This window comes from Eutrigla gurnardus, assembly GCF_963514095.1.
Source record: "Eutrigla gurnardus genome assembly, chromosome: 4".
Taxonomy (NCBI): Eukaryota; Metazoa; Chordata; class Actinopteri; order Perciformes; family Triglidae; genus Eutrigla; species Eutrigla gurnardus.
Window position 1 is genome coordinate 1,947,600 of NC_139918.1, and position 21,089 is coordinate 1,968,688.

The window sequence follows — 21,089 nt, forward strand, 5'->3', positions numbered from 1 at the left end:
AAAGGGGGGTGAAGTTAGAAGCGACCAAGCACTTCCACGTTGTCCCTATTTAAATACGGTTACGTGATTAGTTACACGACCCAAGTTTGGTTACACAAAATGAAACATGCCAATTTTTCTAAGTGGATAACAAGGATAACTAGATAGTATGGCGGAATAACAACTGGAAGCACTCCGACGTCGGCGCAGTAATATCATCACTCAAAACATGACGGGACTATATACCTTCTGCTTGTTTTCACAACCCTGTACGATGCACGTTATAACCATGATGTTTGATTGTTCACAAACTATCTTACTACAACCTGATGCTTCCTCAACTGTGCACAAACTACTACAGGTAGTGCAGGCGACGGCGTGCAGGTCACGTAGGTTCTATTGACGGAAGTAAGAGGGGAAGCGGAGTGATGATATTACTGCGCCGACGTCGAAGTGCTTCCAGTTGTTATTCCGCCATACTATATAGTTATCCTTGTTATCCGCTTAGAAAAATTGGCATGTTTCATTTTGTGTAACCAAACTTGGGTCGTGTAACTACTCACGGCCTAAGGAATATACTGGGACAAGCTACATGCTAGCAAATTAGCGCTGCGCGGAGTGCGCGCAAGAGCCATTGAGTGCACGCACAGAGGAGAGGGAGGTATGTATCACCTCGTCTAAGATCAGAGCAGAACATAGTTCAGTATGGAAATGCGGTGGTGTTTTCCTTTAAGAGAGACAGGAATAATGCAGATAATTTAGTTGAATTCACGTTATTTAGTTCAGTTCAATGTTAGTGTTCATATTATAATGAAGTTTAAATTGTTTTGTCATTATTAGTGCTTTTCTTTGTTTCTTTGTATGTTATTTATTTATTTGAATTTATTTATTTTCTTGTCAATCTACTGCAATCACACTCCAATCCGGTAGGTGGCGGTAATGCGTCTGTAAGCTGGTTTGCCAACTGCCATTAAAAAACGAAGAAGAAGAGCCAAAACAACTACAAGGAGCACCAAAGAAGAAAAGATTTAAACCAGATTGAGGGTAGGACATACAAGACTTAATAAAACATTACATTTAATCAAGAAACATCCAAAAGGTTTATGTGAGAGTTGTATAGGAGTAGAAGAGACAGTTAAACATGTCATTATGCATTGTCAAAAATATTCACAAGAACGGGAAACATTAAAAAGGGTAAGGGAATAGAAGATTTTAGTTTGGAAAATGTATTTGAAGCTGTGGTAGGAAAACTATTTAAATATTTGAGACAAACAGGATTGAAGGGAAGAATTTAGTAGATTAATGGTTGGATAACTCTGGTCAGTAGGTGGCGGTAATACACCTTAACGCTGGTTGCCAACCGACAAAAGAAGAAGAAGAAGAAGAAGCTCCAACATGGCTGCGCTATACAATGCCATTTACTAACTTCGGTCGGAATAATTTTTTACGTAAAAACTTGACAAAACGTAGCTAATATGTTTCCAGAAACGGCTTGTTTAAAAACGGCGGCTCCGTTGTTTTCTCAACCCGGTTTCTTGAAGCATTTGAGACGGTTGTCCACAAACGGAGGAGCCGGTCACCTTCTGGCTCGGAGGCACTTCGGTGTCAGCCGCGGTCTGACAGCCAAGGTCCCTCCTGCGCGCAGACCCAGGGAGAGAGTGGAGGTCCCCGGGCTGGAGATGGTCACCTACGGGGACAGGATGCACTATGTGCCGGGTCTGTCTAAGCCCGTTACCCCACAGTGGGAGCGGGACTACAAAGACCCGGGACATTACAGGTCTCCACCGGCCCACGCCATGCCGCTGTTCAAAGAGACGCCGTGCTATGTGTACAACCAGAGGACCAGCGCGCTGGAAGGTAGGCTCACCGTCTCACCATTTAACAAGCACGTCTTCTTAAAGAGCACGATCTCAGTCGAGGCTCCTTGTTGCGTTTTATAGCAAAGACAGTATTCATTGAGATCTGAAGTAGTTTACGTGCTGCCTGGATTATAATTGATCACAATATCTTACTTCCTGTTAAAAGCTACTTATTTGTCAGACATGTCACCTTCGCTGATCAGAAGTGAAGTAAAACTGCTTATAACAAATGTAGTATTACATGTCGGAATTAGGGGTGTCAACGTTTACAATGTTTTCTACACGTGTACCCGGTTACACGTTTAAACGTATGATCTCTTTCTATCGCAGTGGCGCCATATAACCACTAGAGGGTTCTGTTTCCATTCAACCGCCTCCCAATCCCATTAAATCAAAGCCATTCCAGTAGTTATCAGACAAAAACGTTTATTCAACGTTATTCTCATAAAAAGCCGACACAGAACACCAACCAACAATGCAATGTACAACAACACGTAACAATAAAGGCTAAAATAACAAGCCATTAACAGTTTTTTTTCAGCAGGACAACATTAGCGAAGAAGAAGATGATGAGCGCCGCGCTCTTCTCAAGTCCTCCGCAGCCTATTTTACACAGCAGCTGTCTTGCCTTTAAGTGGACGTCTGGTCTGAAAAACACAATAACATGTATTATTATTTTTACTAATGGCCAAGAACAACATTTTACCAGTATGCAAAATAAATCACAGCAACTAGAATAGCAACATTATCACCCCTAAATATACTATAGGCGTATATATTGGTGAGAAACGAGGAGGAGGAAAAATGACGTGTAAACAGTTGATTTTGATTGATTTTCTAAACGGTTATGATTATTATCCGTGTACCCATTTACACGTGTAGACGTTGACATCCCAAGTCGGAATCATATGAATGACAATGTGAAGAATGGGTGGTTGGAATGTGAGTCTTTTTATCAGCAGGAAGAGAAAGGAGGAGGAGACCTGTTGTTAGTGTGAGTAATGTTACATCCTGGTACCCAACACACAGAGAGACCTGTTGTTATAGTAACGTTACATCCTGGTACCCAACACACAGAGAGACCTGTTTTTATAGTAACGTTACATCCTGGTACCCAACACACAGAGAGACCTGTTGTTATAGTAACGTTACATCCTGGTACCCAACACACAGAGAGACCTGTTATAGTAACGTTACATCCTGGTACCCAACACACAGAGAGACCTGTTTTTATAGTAACGTTACATCCTGGTACCCAACACACAGAGAGACCTGTTGTTATAGTAATGTTACATCCTGGTACCCAACACACAGAGAGACCTGTTGTTATAGTAACGTTAGATCCTGGTACCCAACACACAGAGAGACCTGTTTTTATAGTAACGTTACATCCTGGTACCCAACACACAGAGAGACCTGTTGTTATAGTAATGTTACATCCTGGTACCCAACACACAGAGAGACCTGTTGTTATAGTAACGTTAGATCCTGGTACCCAACACACAGAGAGACCTGTTGTTATAGTAACGTTACATCCTGGTACCCAACACACAGAGAGACCTGTTTTTATAGTAACGTTACATCCTGGTACCCAACACACAGAGAGACCTGTTGTTATAGTAACGTTACATCCTGGTACCCAACACACAGAGAGACCTGTTGTTATAGTAACGTTACATCCTGGTACCCAACACACAGAGAGACCTGTTGTTATAGTAACGTTACATCCTGGTACCCAACACACAGAGAGACCTGTTGTTATAGTAACGTTACATCCTGGTACCCAACACACAGAGAGACCTGTTGTTATAGTAACGTTACATCCTGGTACCCAACACACAGAGAGACCTGTTTTTATAGTAACGTTACATCCTGGTACCCAACACACAGAGAGACCTGTTGTTATAGTAACGTTACATCCTGGTACCCAACACACAGAGAGACCTGTTGTTATAGTAACGTTACATCCTGGTACCCAACACACAGAGAGACCTGTTGTTATAGTAACGTTACATCCTGGTACCCAACACACAGAGAGACCTGTTGTTATAGTAACGTTACATCCTGGTACCCAACACACAGAGAGACCTGTTATTCGTTTTTCAAATAATCATCTCACTTGACATCTCTATGTCTATCTCTCGCTCTCTGTCTCAGGGGTGCGTCAGGCTCTGTGGTTGACCAAAACCAAATTGATATCTGGTCTGCCGCCTCAGCTCCTCTCGCTGACGGAGAATCCTGCCAATCGCATACCGGATCAGGACGAACGTGTGCAGACCGCCATCAAACACGCCCGCTTCTGGGACACAACGGAGAAACGACCAGGCAAAGACAAATACAGGTATGAACAGTCAGCTCATGTTATCTGCTCAAGTAGATTAACAACTATTAAAGTACCGAATAAACTCAATTTAGTAAAAATCAAGATGCTCAATATATATGCCCAATACATACCGACCCTATGTGAATAAGTAATTGCCCCCTTGGTTCATCCAAATTTAATTTAATAGATAATTGGGTCTAATTTGACAAGACACACCAGGAATGATTCCTGCCATAGCTGTTCAATCTGAACACTTCAATAGAACCTCTCTGTCAATGTGAAGCTAAAAGGTCTCAAACAGCAGCACGTGATGCTGCGATCAACAGTACAAATGAGGGAAAAATATGTTATCTGTGCGGAAAGGGTTACAAAGACATTCATATGGCTCTGGGAGTCACAGTGAGAGCCATTATTAATAAATGGAGAGAACATGGAACAGTGGTGAACCTTCCCAGGACCGACCGGCCACCAAAACTCCACATCGGCGACTTATCCAGGAGGTCCTAAAAGAAGCCCAGAATAACATCTGAAGGACTGCAGGCATCACTTGCCTCAGTAAAGCTCAGTTAAGATCAGTGTTTATTCCAAAGGGCAAGTATGGCACCCATGAGAGAGCTGTGAGACCAAAACCACTGCTGTCCACAAAGAAGACAAAGGCTCATCTAACATTTACCAAAAACATCTTGATGACCCCCAAGACCTTTGAGATCAGATTCTATGGACTGATGATTCAGGTACAACTTTTAAAAGGCATGGGTCCCGTTACATCTGGTGGAAACCTAACACAGCCTTCCACAATAAGAGCATCATACCAGCAGTCTACATGGTGGTTTTAGTATGATGGTTCTGGGACTGCTTTGCTGCTTCAGGACCTGGACCAAACATGGTTGTTTTAGTGTGATGGTCTGGGGCTGCTTTGATGCTTCAGGACCTGGACCAAACATGGTGGTTTGAGTGTGATGGTCTGGGGCTGCTTTGATGCTTCAGGACCTGGACCAAACATGGTGGTTTGAGTGTGATGGTCTGGGGCTGCTTTGATGCTTCAGGACCTGGACCAAACATGGTGGTTTGAGTGTGATGGTCTGGGGCTGCTTTGATGCTTCAGGACCTGGACCAAACATGGTGGTTTGAGTGTGATGGTCTGGGGCTGCTTTGATGCTTCAGGACCTGGACCAAACATGGTGGTTTGAGTGTGATGGTCTGGGGCTGCTTTGATGCTTCAGGACCTGGACCAAACATGGTGGTTTGAGTGTGATGGTGATGTTAGTGGGTCATGCTATGTAGAGTCGAGGTGAAGTCTGAACAGGTGAGTCTTGAGCCTTTTTCGGAAGATGGCAGATGACTCTGCTGTCCTGACATTGGTCGGGAGTTCGTTCCACCACTGAGGACCAGAACAGAGAAGAGTCTGGACTTTGCTCAGCGACATTTGTTTGATTTCAGCGATGGTGGTACCAGCCGGCCAGCTGAAGTAGAGGAGCGAAGTGCTCGCTTCGGGGCATGAGGTTTGACCAGTGTTTGAAGGTAGATGGGTGCCGTTCCATTGATGGCCCTGAAGGCCAGTGTCATCGTCTTGAATTGGATGCGTGCTGCAACAGGGAGCCAGTGGAGGTCACGGAGGAGGGGGGTCACATGGGAGAATTTGGGTAGATTGAAGATAAGGCGTGCTGCGGCGTTCTGGATACTAGGGCTGGGTATTGTTTAGAATCTCACGATTCGATTAGATTTCGATTCGATATTGATTTGAAATGTTTCGATATCAATTCAGTATCAAGCAGAAATACACAAGTAAGAGTACCAGATCATTTTTTCAAATAATTTATTTAGTTCCGTGCCTTATGAACAGCCGTGGTGTAACTCATGGCATGATAAAACAGGACACTGCTTAAACACTGAACTACAGTGCATGTAACGGGTTCACACCGGCCGTGGAAGCTATGGTAGTAGACAGTAGTAGTGCAGATATACCGTTGAAATGCACATATTTGTTTATCTACTCTTCACATTTATTAAATGTATTTTCTCTTCCTGTTTCCCAGTGCGAGTTGAGATACACAAATATGATCACATTTGTCAATCGCGGTATTTTATTTTGAAAATTGCTTTTATTTTGAAAATTGACCGTATTGTCTCGTGTTTCTTTGTGTGATTTTCTGCCAGAATTGACGCGTTCGCTCGCGGCACGCGCAAAAAATAGAGCGAAACGATCACTTCACGGGGCGGGACAGCCGCGCCTATTCGTGGCGCTCCGTGTCTGGTGTGAACGACACTCTCGCTTAACAGGGGCGCCGAAAGGAAGCAGGCTCCACTATGTGCCTATTCGCGGCGCTTCCGCGGCCGTTGTGAACGCTGTACTCACTCCGGTCGCCATATTGTAATGGTTTGGTCTAGTGCGGCCCCCGTCCAGACAGCACGAATCACACAAGGGTGTCGGTCACAGCGCCCCCACTGGACAGGGGCTTGAATCGATTCAGAAGATGGCTGAATCGATATTGAATTGCGGGGAAAAGAATCGCAATGCTTTGCTGAATCGATATTTTTACCCATCCCTACTGGATACGCTACAATGGTTTAGTTGCCGAGGCCGGGAGTCCGGCCAGGAGAGAGTTGCAGTAGTCAAGGCGGGAGATGACCAGTGCTTGGACCAGGCGTTGCGTTGCATCCTTTGTGAGGAAGGTCCGAATCCTGCGGATATTGTAGAGGGCAAATCTGCAGGATCGGGCCACAGTAGTGATGTTGGGGGTGCAGGATAGTTGGTCATCGAGGATTACACCCAGGTTCCTCGCAGTTGACGACGGCAATACTGTGATGCCCTTAACAGTGACCGACAGATCCATGCGAGGGCAGTCTTTCCCCGGGATGAAGAGGAGTTTTATTCAGGTTAAGCTTGAGGTGATGTGCAGTTGTCCAGACAGAGATGTCAGCCAGACAGTCCGAGATGCGAGTTGCAATGTGAGTGTCAGAGGACGGGGGGAAAAGAGAGGAACAGCTGGGTGTCATCTGCGTAGCAATAGTAGGAGAATCCATGCGATGTGATAACAGAACCTAGTGATCTGGTGTATAGTGAGAACAGAAGCGGTCCTAATACTGATACCACACCACACCAGTGGTGCCGCCAGCCGGAATCCTGTATGCACTGTGCGTACTTTTTTTGAAGGTGAAAAAAAAATTGAAGCAATTATTTTTTTTACCACACCACACCACACCAATACCATACCATATGATACCATATTATACCATACATACCATACCATACCATACCATACCACACTGATACCATACCACACTATACCACACCACACCAATACCAACGGTACTTTTGTTAATACTTTGTGCAGTGAAAACCTTATATCACAATTAGTACACCAACTATGTTTATATGTTTGTCATTGACAGGTGTCATCTCATTGGCTGCTCATTGATAGTCAGTGACAGATAAGATTAAAGTTGAAAGTGATTGAACTCTATGTACAATGATGAGGTGTATCATCTATGTGGGATGCAACTCCCAAAGTAGCACTGCAGAAGGTTTGGCTCATTCCAGCAAATCCCTCTGTTCTTTTTCGGTTTCTGTTCTTCTCCCAGCAACACGTTGCTCCTCAACCTGCTGCATCTGTGTGCGACTCTACAGTCCAGCCACCCAGCACTTGGCAGGCGGATCCTTGCTGAGAAATACTCACTGGCAGCCACATGGAAAAGAGGTAATACACACTCCTGGGTTACAAGGTGTAAAACGAGGTATCCTGTGGGATTCACCAACAAAGGCAAGCAATAAGAGTGAGGGTTAGATGTAAATGGTGCATGGTTTCAAACATTTCACAAGAGATGAAGCTTTTTCACATGGTATGGAGGCGGAGGTGGTACCACCCTGTCCCAGTGGCTTAACCTGGACCTCCGTAGGGGGGTCTGGGGGGATCCTGCCCCTCCCCAAAAAAACCTCTGATAAACAACCTCTAATTTGATGCTTTTTTTATGCACTTTGGCTCCTTATATGCATTCCAAATACATGAATATGAATAGTTTTTTGTCCCACAAAAACTTTTTTTACTTTTCAGATTTATTATGAATTATGAGGTTAATAATATTTGTACTTATTGGTAATTATTATACTGATTAGAAACAGAATATACCAACTGTTTGTCTGTCACATTCATTGACTACAGTTGGAGAAACTGGTGGAATCTAATTGTACTCAATTACTGTACCTACGTACAATGTTGAAGTGCTTGTACTTGTATGCTGACATTAATTTATTGAAATATTAAAACGGTTTTCTTTTAGATCCAGTTCAAGTAAAATGAGTCGTTAACTGTTTGTTTGAGTTTGTTTTGGAAACAAGCCATGACGTAACGTAATGTTATGCAAAGCGTTTTCTGACAACGCCACTGGTGTGACCAGCTGGTTAAGATACATACCACACTGGCTTAATGCTGCTGTTGATGCCCCTTCATGTTTCCATGAAGACACATATCCAGGATATCTCTCTTACTTAACTTAACTAATCCTAACAACTGTGATCCCGCTAAGCATCCTACGATGTTGCTTATCACCCCAGGAAGCCAACCAGGGTTTCTCAGTCTGGCTGGAGGCACGTTCACATTAAAGGGGTGGCGATCACAGCACATGACAAATTGCAAACATGGACAAGTCTACTCTCAGCAAAGTGGCATATTTTATAAAGGAAGACAAAACTATAATATTAGACAGGTCAAAGAAGTTAAACAGATAATCAGATCTAGCTGGTCTAACTCTTTTTTTCCCTCCTTGGCGGTTCTTATTCACACACACAGGATAGAAAAAACTTGAGGTCAGACTTATGGTTATGAATCACCAGAAATGTTTTCTCTCTTGCTTCTCAGGGCTTCTGTAGTTCTAATGGACCGCCATTTTCATTCCACGTTTGTTTACCAGGTGAGGACCTGTTCCAGGTTAGGGGTCAGAATGGTTTATTGCAAAACTGCATGGATCCTCTACCAGAGGTTTCTGGGAAACAGGAAGTGGCCGACATGGCAGATCATGTCTTGGAACCTTTGTATCCTGTCTCCCCCTCCATTGACCTGCAGAAAGTCCATGTGTACAGGGAGGAGCTTAACTGCACAGGTAAGAAGTGAGAAGTCACAAACATAATCTGTCTAATATACATCTATCAAATCTATAATAATCTAAGGTTGTGTTCCAAATCACTCACTAGTCCCTATACTGTCAGTTCACCATGTTGTGCTGTCTGAATGTATAGTGAGAGGATTGTACCAGATATAGTAGATTTAAAGTGTCCACAATTCATCTTGAAAAGTAGTACACAACTGATGTCACTAACGGAGCACAATACCATAATGCATTGCACTGAAGGAAAAATGTAGAGAGAGCAAAGTGTTTGAGACAAATCCATGAAAACAATAGATTTAATGTTAGTAGAGCATCGAAACACTAGCCAAAAGTATTTTAATTGATTTATTAATTTGGTAAAATATGCAATGGCAGCCTCCTGATGGTTGTGTTAATGGTTACTGTTCTTGAGACCAAGGGCCCTAGTTTCGTAGACCAGGCGCAGTCAGCGCGCAGCGCACCTGCGCCACGCCGACGGGGTGTGTCCGCCTGGTCTTTGCAAGTTTCGTGCACCGCGCAGGCTCGCGCAGGCACGCCTCCCGTCTCGCCCACCCACGCAAGTGGGAAAGAGGGAGGAGAAGAAGGCGTGAGTGGGAGACGAGGAGGAGACGAGGCGTGGACTGGGATTAATACAGCCGATTCAGATCTTCACCAATCAAATGAGCTCCTCTCCTCTCCTTTAATGCGTTAGGGGAGGTTCAGTGCAAGTTCCGTCACTTGACAACCCAATGACAGAAGCAGCGCCGCCGCTCCCACCACGCTCATCACGCGCTGTGCGCGCGTATAGTCATAATAATTATAATGCCGATATTATATCACTATAGACATTGTAGGCACATTTTAGGCATGTCTATCACAAAACAGGGTCAGGGTGCACAGCTCATCATCTGCGCTCCACAGCTGCACCGGATTCCCCGTCCAACACCAGAACGGCGGGACACCGTGACCTCGCGTGCCGCTCAGACCAGCTGCCTGTGAGGTCTCGGTGACGTGTGCGCACTGCGCGCCGTCAGCCAAACTGCCACTCCGCCAGCTGTGATTCGCCTTGAATGAATGGACTTTATTTGCGCCTTGCGCTGAGAGTAGACTAGGTTGGAGCTGACGGGCTTTCAGCGAAGTCTCGGCGAGGCTTTTTGCCACGAAACTTCCGCTGCACCAAGCTGAATCTGTGACGCCTCCCCCTGCTGCGCCGCCACACCCATCTTGGCGCAGGCGATCCACCAAACTGCCAAACTGACCGTGCACAAGGCTGCGCGGGTCGAAAGTTACATTACGCCGGCTCCGTCACCCTGCGCCGCCACGAAACTAGGGCCCCAAATGAATTAGTATTTTTTTGGCACATTATATTTTTGGAATGAGTGGAGAGAACACTTCCTGTTAGGATGGTGTTGCATTTCATATGTGCTTACTTGTTCTTCACACAGCCCAGTGGTGGAGACGTTTACTTTGATCTACATAGACTGTCAGGATTTTTACAAGCTACATTACAGCTAATGCTGGTTTGAACACCTATTGGGAAGTGCTATGGCTCCACCTACTGGTGAAAAAGAAAATACTGTCAATGTTCTTTGCAGAATTTAAGCTTGATTTGCCGGCGTCAGAATAAGTAAAACAGATTATTTACGATGATTGTTTGTTAATGGCTTAGTTATTTCTTGTAAGCTTGTTCTTTCTATTTTGGCGGACAAAACACATTTTGACTAGGGCACCAAATGAGCTTGCTCTGCCACTGATAGCACTCCTTCCGTTCTTCCTTCTCACAATAACAACCCTAGACAGATACGTGGCATCGCTACTTCCCAGGGGAACTTAGCGTAGACCTACTTAAATGATGTCTGTTATTCAATCAGGTTTCAGAGGCGACTATCCTTACCCACATGCCCACACACTTTACTTCCTGGAGGGAGCTGATTCCAACTGTAGGCTCCGGCCAGACCAGTTCAGAGCCAAGATGCTCATGTTCACCTTTGGAAACGCACTGGTCCGTGCACACAAGCTTTACGGGGTAAGGATGTACACAATGTATTTACAGGGCATCATCATAAACACACACTGTGAACATTAGGGCTGGGGATCGTTGGAAATATTTGATTCCGATAACATGAATTAGATACTTTTTGACTTTATGTGAATATTAGACCAACTATGTTTCTTTAAATGACTCCATCTCATTACTCTGTCAGATAGTTTTTTATGTGAACATGAAATGACGGTACACAGGAATGACCAAACTCTGTTCCTAAATGTAACACGTTACAGTTTCTTTAAATATGTATCAGTTTATATTCCGAAGAATTATTACCCTATCATGTCAGTGCTAGTCAGAATCCCAATCAGCAACATATTTATTGCCACGAAGGATTTTACACCACCGAGGAATTAGTCTTGGTGACGAAGGTGCATACATTGAGGACAATAACAATAAACAAACAGTGCCTATAATATATAGCATATACAATTTAAACAAACGAGAAAAAAAGACAGACATAAAGTGACATAGTTTGTGCTGTTTAAGGATACACAACCCTAGTGAGAATACTGTATGATTCACATTCTTAAACTTCTGTGTGTGTGTGTGTGTGTGTGTGTGTGTGTGTGTGTGTGTCTGTGTCTGTGTCTGTGTCTGTGTGTGTGTCTGTGTGTGTGTGTCTGTGTGTGTGTTAGCCCCAGTGTGTATTAGATCATCCCATCACGGTACAAGCAGTGGGGACCAACGGTAGAATTTTCCAGTTTCTGGTTTTCCAACTCAACACCACAGATCTGTCAGGAGCCGGCGGCATCAAGAACCAGGTGCTCCATTTCCAGAAGTTCCACCTGCGTTATCTGTGGTCTACACACAACGTCAGACATCCACCCAAGAGTTTTGACTTTACTGAATGTTAAAATGGCCACTACAAACACTCCAGTGGTCGTCAACATGTTGAAGAACTGTATGGGTTTAATGAGAGACCAACATGTAGGAGTCCTCAGAGAAACCATCGTTACCAAGAGATTTACCTTGTATTTGCAATATTAGTAGTTTATATAATATTGATCACCATTGATACTTGGCGTCTGTGTATGCAGTATTCCCATGACAAATACCATTCTAGGATACTGCTGTATCTGTTTTGTAAGAATGAGCTGCTCTGTGTCTTGGTTTCTGACACGTCGTGTGCTTCATGTAGGCGTGGCTGGATGAAGATGTGGAGCTCTATGACTTTGCAAAAGTCCGTCCACTCATCAAAAAGAAGCAAGTGAAGGTATGACCGTACTCGCCTTCTGTCTGGTGGCGACTGACTAATGACACGCGGCCCTTACAAGAGTAAAAGACCAAATGATATCCGAGCGGCTTTCCCACACCGCCTCCATGTCCGTTCTGCACTCACGCAGGTATCTGTGGTCAGCAGCGCTGCATCTTCACACCATGACAGTCTTTTAAATATTTATTTGAACCTTAACGTAATGTTCGACTATATGCTGACATTTTATTTGAACTGACCTGCCCGAATATCATTCAGAATGTTTGCCTCATAACTGCGAGTGGACTGACTGACTCCCATAGCTTGACTAAAAGCCATGTTCTATGTCGTTCTCTAGTTCCCAGTGGTTTGATACTTATGCACTCTAATCTGAGACATTCAAACTTTGGTGAAAGGACATATGTTTTAGTGTCAAAGGGCTATTTAGAAAGAAATGCAATTAGACGTGAAATACAAGAGGCCCTTTCCTTGCTTCATTGACTCAATGAGCTTTGCTGTGCTATATCCATCCAGTTGTAATGTTTCCTTTCTATTTAATTTTCTGGGAAACAGCTGAATAGACTCATACGCCATTGAACATGTCAATTGGTTAACATTAGGGGTGTGAATCTTTTTGCTACGATACAGTAGTTACAGTAGTTGGCGATTTGATTCAAGGACTTGGATTTGATTTTTTTTAACGATTCGATTCGATTCTGTAAACCACGATTCGATTCAGTAACTTCTATATCCATGAAATAAACATGCAATAATGCGAGTGAGACTATCGGTATTCTTCTGAAAGGTGAAAAAATAAACAATCCACAGAATTAATTATTAAACATATTTGTTCTATAAAAAAGTAGTCCTGCATAATATTTTATACTGAATACAAAAATGTAATTAAACATTGCTCAGTTATTTTGAACTTTTCCCAGTAGACTACATGCTGGCAGGGGAGAGAGTGTCTTAAACGTATTTAAACATTAATCATAATTAAGAATCACGATTCATCTGATTAAACGCATTTATATCGGTTATTGGTGAAGCCAAAACGATTCATTCTATTTATTTATTTTAGCAGATCGATTCAGTTGAATCGATAGGACTGACAATTGATTCATCGATGCATCAAATGAATCGTTACACCTCTAGTTAACATATAGAAGTAAATCAACATATGCACCGACATCTGGAACTGTTCACGTGGGAGAAAAGAAATCCATCAATACCTCCAAGATTTCATGGCCTATTTTAGGGTTCTGAATGGCTGATTCCACGGCAGCTGGTAAAAATAAAATGCAATGTTTTTTTGGGGGAACAAGTGAAAATTGAAAACCTCTCATCTACATGAATATGAATGTGTATTTACTAATAAGTGTGATCAGAGGAAATGAAGAGCAACAGAGTATGTGTGAGTGTTTCTGATTGGTTGCTGTGTGTCTCTCTGCAGGTACCAGCTGGTCTCCATGGTTACAAGCCTGAAGTATTCAGCAAATTCCTGGCCCTGTATCTGCACGGGGCTGTGTAGGACTACACACCGGACTACATGCAGTACCGTGTGTGTGTGTGTGTGTGTGTGTGTGTGTGTGTGTGTGTGTGTGTGTGTGTGTGTGTGTGTGTGTGTGTGTGTGTGTGTGTGTGTGTGTGTGTGTGTGTGTGTGTGTGTGTGTGTGTGTGTGTGTGTGTGTGAGTGTGTGAGTGTGTGAGTGTGTGAGTGAGTGAGTGAGTGAGTGAGTGAGTGAGTGAGTGAGTGAGAGAGTGTGAGAGAGTGTGAGAGTGTGTGAGTGCATCTGTCTTAGTGCATCTGTCTTAGCAATGAGTAAAGTATGTGTTTTTGTGTGGGATCTAAACTATTATCTTACCGAAAAACAGAGTGACTTGTTTGTTTTTTTCATTTTAACACACATAATAACACATTGTTTTTGTAACTGTGAGTCCCCTCAATAAAAAAATAAAAAAACATTCTGAATGTATACTTTGAGTTTTTATATTTACATGAAAACAAGCAAGGGGTCATGTACTTATGAGTATTTCTTTCTTTCAAATTCTGACAACTTTGCATCCTCAAAGTTACACACTAGTACATTTTCATGTAAGAGGCAGCAGTAACTTGCTTCATTTAGGATGTTGCAAATATGAGTGTACTTTGTGCTTTAGGTACTTGAGGGGTACAAAATAAATGAGGACTGGGACCCCGGGCTTCTGGGACGTCATTCAGCCTGGGGTCAACTGAATGGGGTCCACTGAATGGGGACCAGCAAAAGCTGTTCCTACTCACCTTTAATAAAAGAATCTGTCACATAAATTGATTTCCATGGGATTGTATCTTGTCATGTGATGAAGGCACTTACAAAACTAAAAGTGGGAAGCCTTGCCTTGTTGTGCAAGCATGTTTTGACTGCCTGAAGCCCTATGAGCCAGACTGCCCTCAGATCCACTCCGACAGGAAGCACACGCACATGAACCAAGCTCACAATGGGAATAGTTACTTTCTCTTAAACAACAACGGTGAGCATTTGAAACCGTATTGTTGTTTTATTTTGAAATGTTTTACCGGAACAGCCTTTGCGGCTTCCGTACACTAGCGCAACAGGTTATTAAAGTTTGCTTCCGAAAACTAGCGTAAGCTGTTATTCCCACAGGTCACTGTCAAGGAAGTACAGCGTAACATCGTGCTGAACAGGTAACCTGTCGTTCCATTCCGTGTTTACTCGTGTAGCTAGCATGCACACGTCGCTTTAGCGTATCGCTACTTTAAGTACAGTGAACGTTTTATGAAATGCCCTTTTATACTGACTATTGCATGATTGGGGCGTACAGTTAACGCGACTAACGTACGGAGTTGTAACGTAACGTAGTGGAACGTGAACCTGTACGTTTATCCGGGTTGCGGGTGTGGTGGCTGTCAACTAACGTAAACAGTTGCGTAACAAAACGTAACATCATATCTACGCTGCTCAAAAGACACAACCCCGATGTCTCACGCGATGTGTCCACCCAGCAGCAACACAATCTGTTATCTGGGACCGAGACCGTCGAGGTTTCCTCCATATTAGAAGTGTTTCTCAGCCCAAAGACAAGAAACACTCTGCTGTGTTTTAGGGTCGGACACACCGCTTCATCCAGCGGCTCTCCTGTCTGTTATATATATACACACACACACACACACACACACACTCGATGACGTTGATCATAACTTTTCTCTGAGTTTTGAAATAAGGGGGGGTCCAACATTGTTATATTAAAGTCCCAATCGTCAAGTCTGGCGGATCGAGGGCACTCTGTCAGATTTTGAATGTTTACAACTCCCCCCCCCCCCTCCAGGCCACCTTTGAAATGCGGATCCGATGTTGACTCTGGTTTTATCACGGGCACCGTCGCCATCTTTCTTTTTTCCTTTCTTTTCCACCGGTGTTTTCTTTTCCTTGGTTGTTTTGGACCTCCTCGTTTCGGTTTTTAACGAGGAATTGGAAGCTTGTTGCTACTTCCCTCCACCTCCCCCCTGTGATAGTGGAACGACCCGAGGGGGGAGGGGCTCTGTGCGTGCACGAACACAGCCCTGCGTGCTGATTGGACAGGATGATCCGGGTGCTGTCGATTTTTCGCAAAATAAACAACAGGCTCTAGTGCACGTAGAGGCGCGCTTTTTTTTTCTAAAGCCGGATGATTTATGTTGTTCTATCGGAGCATAGTGTCGGCTTCAGTGAATATGACCAAAAAAATGTTGCCTACTGGGACTTTAAAAGGTGGGTGGTATATTTATTGGTAATGTTATTGGAACGCCCTCTAGTGGACAGGAAGTAAAACAACCACATTGCCGATAATGGTATTGGCAACATATAAGCCTGTGTTGTGTAGTTAATATTAATAATAGGATGAATTAGAGCAATAAATATTCAAATATAATTAGAATGTTGAAACAAATACAGAATGAAATTTGAATAGTTTTATAGAGAAAAATTGACAGCTCTATTGTGTAGTGGCTATTTGTAAAAGTTTTACCATTTTCAAACTTGCACAAAAGGCCTCTGATGCACCAGTCGATTAGGATGTACTGGGTCATTTCATCAAATTTCAGAAAATCTTCCCACCTGACCATGTCAGAATGTCCTGAAAAAATTCAAGTACAAAGACACACTTGTTAATAGGACAAATCCAAAATATTAGGTCTCTACTGTCAATAGTTTTCTCATGAAACATCATTTAATGAAGGGTGGTTTAGACGGTTTTTGGCATCATGCTCTGAAAAGCCATTTTTAAACAGCAATATCTGGAAAACTATCTCTTCTGTAGCCTTCAAAATTTCTACAGTGTATATCTGTTACTAATAGCCTCCAGACATGGAATATCAGGGGTGTAGCTCAATGATAACCTAGTATGGTAGGTACTTAAAATTAGGGTTTTTGAAATAAAGTAGTACATTTGAAGAGTGGCTGAGCTCCCATTTTTGCAGATAAAAGACTTCTATCACTTCTGCCTCTACCTCTGGTGTTAGCTTAAACATTCTACAAAATATGGTTTCTCTTAGATTATTAGTTTCACTGATATTAAGGCTCAAAAATGGAAGTTAACACATCTTTGCCCAACTTCAGAGTCATATTCCAAAAAACTGACAACACGTATCAGGTCCAAACTTACTTTTTTTGAAAGATCATATTCTTGTTAAAATCATATTAAAAAATCAGGAGGGTGTTTTGCCTCATTTTGTTGCAGTGATTTTTTAAAATCCTGATATTGGTGGGGTTTTTGTGGCCGTTTTTGGTACTGCATGTCTTATTATCCTACAAGTAAACATCACAGCAGGGCAATTCAAATGTTGAAAGCAGCTTTTGTTTAAGCTAACACCAGAGATAGAGGCAGAAGTGATAGAAGTCTTTTATCTGTAAAAATGGGAGCTCAGCCACTCTTCAAATGTACTACTTTATTTCAACAAGCCACATTTTAAGTACCTACCATACTAGGTTATCATTGAGCTACACCCCTGATATTTCATGTCTGGAGGCTATTAGTAACAGATATACACTGTAGAAATTTTGAAGGCCACAGGTGAGATAGTTTTCCAGATAATGCCGTTTAAAAATGGCTTTTCAGAGTATGATGCCAAAAACCGTCTAAACTACCCTTCATTCAATGACGTTTCATGAGAAAATTGTTGACCGTAGAGACCTAATATTTTGGATTTGTCTTATTAACAAGTGTGTCTTTGTACTCAAATTTTTTCAGGACATTCTGAGATGGTCAGGTGGGAGGCATTTGATGAAATGACACGGAATGACCCTACTTTTTTTTACATTTCATGCTGCCTCTCTATTGCTCAGGTAAAAACTGTGTCCCGTCTTACCTGTCACTACCACAGCTCATTAGCAGAAGGCCAATGAGCCCTCAGAATCACCCTTTTGGTGAAGGGTGAAACTGAGGGAGCCACGCCGAAATGCATGTTCGGATTGTTTTTCCAGATGAGTCATTCAAAGACCAGGTTTGGAGACATCAATTATCTATATTAACTTGTTGAAAAGGAGCATAATATGGTCCCTTTAATACATAAATGGGAACACAAGCTGGATATCATCTTGACATGGCAAAGTTTACTGGCGATCACGGTACCATTGTCAACCCCTAGAATAGGGGTGGGGAACCTTTTTCATATCAAGGGCCATTTAAATTTTATAAAGTTCTCCGAGGGCCATACTATTATGAACACATAACTAGGGGTGAAAAAGAAAGACGACAAAAGTCTATAACCGCTGTGTTACTAAACCTCATGATTGCTGCCTTTCTAGACTCACCTAATGCGATGGCTGGAACTGATTGTTGAGCACCCAAACGCAGACAAAAAATGTTCATTTTATCCAAACGCATTTGTCCTCTCAACTCATCGAGTTTGAGTGGTAATGGCGCTCGACATTTGCCTTTTTCATCACCGCCAGCGCCTCACCACAAACTAGGCACACTGGCTTGCCTTTTACTTCAACAAAGCAAAAGTAATTTGTCCATTTTTCCTGGAATACGCAGCATTTTGCATCCACCTTCCTTTTCTTGACAGTCGCCATGATGCATCACTTGTCATGTGTTAATCACTCCGGCCCAACGCAATGACACGTACATCGCATGATGTATTCACTGACCCTGACGTTGACTCGGACATAGGACACAGCCGTCTGTTTTTTTTTTGTTTTATAAAAATTGCAATATTATATTGCATTGGGATAGGTTAATTGGTGACTCTAAATTGCCCGTAGGTGTGAATGTGAGTGTGAATGGTTGTTTGTCTCTACATGTTGGCCCTGTGATAGACTGTCGACCTGTCCAGGGTGAACCCTGCCTTCTCCCAATGACAGCTGGGATCGGCTCCAGGCCCCCCGCGACCCTGAATACAGGATAAGCGGTAGACAATGGATGGATGGATGGATATTGCATTGCGGGCCGTATACGGCCCGGAGACCGGACGTTCCCCACCCCTGCCCTAGAACAACCCTCATCTAGTGATGTGAGACATGTATACTGATTACGTTGGTGTCCCATGTTTAATCTTCTATAAGCTGTCTAAGACAACTGACCTCAAACCTGAATAGGGTTGTCACAAGAACCGATACTTCGGTACCAATTCGATGCCGACACGAAAAAAATAATTCGATACTTGCTTTTTTCTGGTAACGTCAGAACCGAATATACAACTTTTCACTCGGCGAGCCGTGTCGATTCTTGGCGGAACTGACGGGGGCAGTATACGCATGTGAGCAGCACAGAGCAGTAAGCGGCGCTGAAGAAGAAAACTTGCCAACACGTCGGCTCGTCGACAAGACAGGTGCGAAGAGTCGCGTGTGGAAATATTTTGCATTCGAGGCGGATGAATCCTGAGCAATTCTTGATTCAAACAAGCCGACATGCAAAAAGTGCCTCAGAAGTTTTCAGACCAAAGGAGGAAGCACGTCAAACCTGGCTATAGGCCACTGCTGTTCTTTTTTTAATGTAAAATAGTTGACTATTGTTATTTATGACCATATTTCTAAGCACAGTATTGTTTGTTTTTATACTGGATGGCTATAGGTCTGTTGGCAGCTGGTACTGCAATTTAAATTCTGTGCAAAAAGATCTTAAAGCACAGTGGTGTTAAATACTTGACAGTTTGAAGCAGTTTTCAATAAATTAGTGAATTTAAAAGTACATGGGTCCTGTTGTTTTTTTTTTTTTTAATTGTGGTATCGAATTAGTATCGAGAATCGTGGAAATTCACAGGTATTGGTATCGACTACTGAAATTCTGGTATCGTGACAACCCTAAACCTGAAACTCATCTCAACCTCAGAAACTCTTCTCCCCTCAGCTTTGAACATGAGTTCCAGACTGTCAGGTGATCCGGAGATAGAGGTGGAGGAAGAAGAGGACAATGAAGAAGAAAAAGAAGAGGAGAGCGTCAACCCAACGGAGGTGAACATGAGTCAGATCATTATGCCCTGTCACAGCAACCATCGACAGGAGCTGAGTGTGGGACAGCTGCTCAAATGGATGGACTCCACCGCCTGTCTGTCTGGTGAGCCCTCCGTGTGTGTGGTTCATGTGCTGTGTGTTGTAACCACTGACTAGCGAGGAGGACATGAAGACATGTCTCACTTCAAAGGGACCTACTTTAGTTTAAGTGTTATTGACGAAGGCTGAAGGTGTATCAAGATGGTTTTATCCAACGTTGTCTCTAAATGTTTGTGATGAGTTCTGTAAAGATATGAGTAATTAATTTATTATTATGTGTGGAAAAATATAACCTCTTAGAGACCGTACATTTTGCACTTTTAGAAACATATGGCTCAGAGGTAAGGCGAGTCGTCTTCCAATCGGAAGATCGGTGGTTCGATTCCCGGCTTCTCCAGTCTGCATGCCGAAGTGTCCCAAATCTCCCTGAAGGCTGTGAAGTGTGTGAATGAGTTAGATCAGATCCTGATGGGCGGGCGGCTCCTCTGCCATCAGTGTATGAATGAGCATGTAGGCTGAATGTAGTGTGAGATCGTAAAGACTAGAAAAGCAGATCCATTTCCTGTTTGTGTTGTCATTTGTGCAGCGGAGAGGCATGCTGGGTCTCCCTGTGTCACTGCCTCAATGGATGACATCCACTTTGAACATACCATCAGGTAACAAAACGGAGGCGTGGTTCTCTGAGTTTCTAGTGTGTGTGAATACAGTTTATATTACATTCTTCACATCTGTGTCTCTGTTCAGCGTTGGTCAGGTGGTGAACATCAGGGCAAAGGTCAACAGAGCCTTTAACACCAGCATGGAGGTCAGATAACTTTGCATTCTTGATGCCTACTCATTCTTTGTAATGTCATATTCATATCGTTAAACCTATTGTTTCTTATGTAATACACCTAGAACACGCAAAATCTCTTGAACTCAAATCATTTTCTCACTGACTGTAATTTCTCAAGTAGCAGCCTTTCTGTACATGTGTGCCAGAGGGACTTATGAAAGACTTATAGGGTTATATATTATATTATTTCTATTTAACTTCCTCAGTGTATAAAAACTCCAAACTCCTTCTCCTTATTGGGGGACATGGGCACATACGGGGGAAAAAGCAACTACACCATACTACTTCATACTGTGAACA

General features: G+C 43.0%; 3 protein-coding genes across 5 annotated transcripts in view; 2 read left to right on the top strand and 1 right to left on the bottom strand.

Moving 5' to 3' along the window:
• Window positions 1–1,360: 1,360 nt before the first annotated feature.
• On the top strand, window positions 1,361–14,248 carry mrpl37 (mitochondrial ribosomal protein L37). The gene is made up of 8 exons (XM_084008507.1): window positions 1,361–1,836; window positions 3,996–4,179; window positions 7,744–7,859; window positions 9,070–9,258; window positions 11,115–11,269; window positions 11,929–12,054; window positions 12,432–12,506; window positions 13,939–14,248. The coding sequence occupies exons 1-8, from the start codon at window positions 1,455–1,457 to the stop codon at window positions 14,014–14,016; spliced, it is 1,305 nt and encodes a 434-aa protein (XP_083864633.1). The 5' UTR covers window positions 1,361–1,454; the 3' UTR covers window positions 14,017–14,248.
• LOC311012784 (ADAMTS-like protein 2) overlaps window positions 10,386–21,089 on the bottom strand; it is a 233,954-nt gene continuing 223,250 nt past the window's right edge. The window contains exon 21 of the mRNA XM_084008431.1: window positions 10,386–10,513. The gene's annotated coding sequence lies outside the window, so the exon portion shown is untranslated. The remainder of the gene's footprint in view (window positions 10,514–21,089) is intronic.
• The window catches only part of LOC311012793 (acyl-coenzyme A thioesterase 11-like), a 28,069-nt gene continuing 21,866 nt past the window's right edge, over window positions 14,887–21,089 (top strand). For 2 of the 3 annotated variants that reach the window (XR_014597073.1, XM_084008491.1), the window contains exons 1-4: window positions 14,887–14,996; window positions 19,812–20,018; window positions 20,541–20,610; window positions 20,699–20,759. Coding sequence is in view for 2 of the 3 variants with exons in the window: in XM_084008491.1 (XP_083864617.1) it covers window positions 14,948–14,996; window positions 19,812–20,018; window positions 20,541–20,610; window positions 20,699–20,759 (387 nt within the window). In the remaining variant the exon portion in view is untranslated. Of the gene's footprint in view, window positions 14,997–15,064; window positions 15,172–19,811; window positions 20,019–20,540; window positions 20,611–20,698; window positions 20,760–21,089 lie in introns of those variants that run through there. The other variant, XM_084008492.1, reaches the window with a different exon arrangement.

What these genes read in the sequence shown, in the direction of transcription:
- mrpl37 (XM_084008507.1), top strand. Translation starts at nt 1,455, where the DNA reads ATGTTTCCAGAAACGGCTTGTTTAAAAACGGCGGCTCCGTTGTTTTCT. An exon ending in GTGCACACAAGCTTTACGGG is followed by an intron (nt 11,270 to 11,928) that starts GTAAGGATGTAC and finishes TGTGTGTGTTAG; the next exon opens with CCCCAGTGTGTATTAGATCA. An exon ending in CCGGCGGCATCAAGAACCAG is followed by an intron (nt 12,055 to 12,431) that starts GTGCTCCATTTC and finishes TGCTTCATGTAG; the next exon opens with GCGTGGCTGGATGAAGATGT.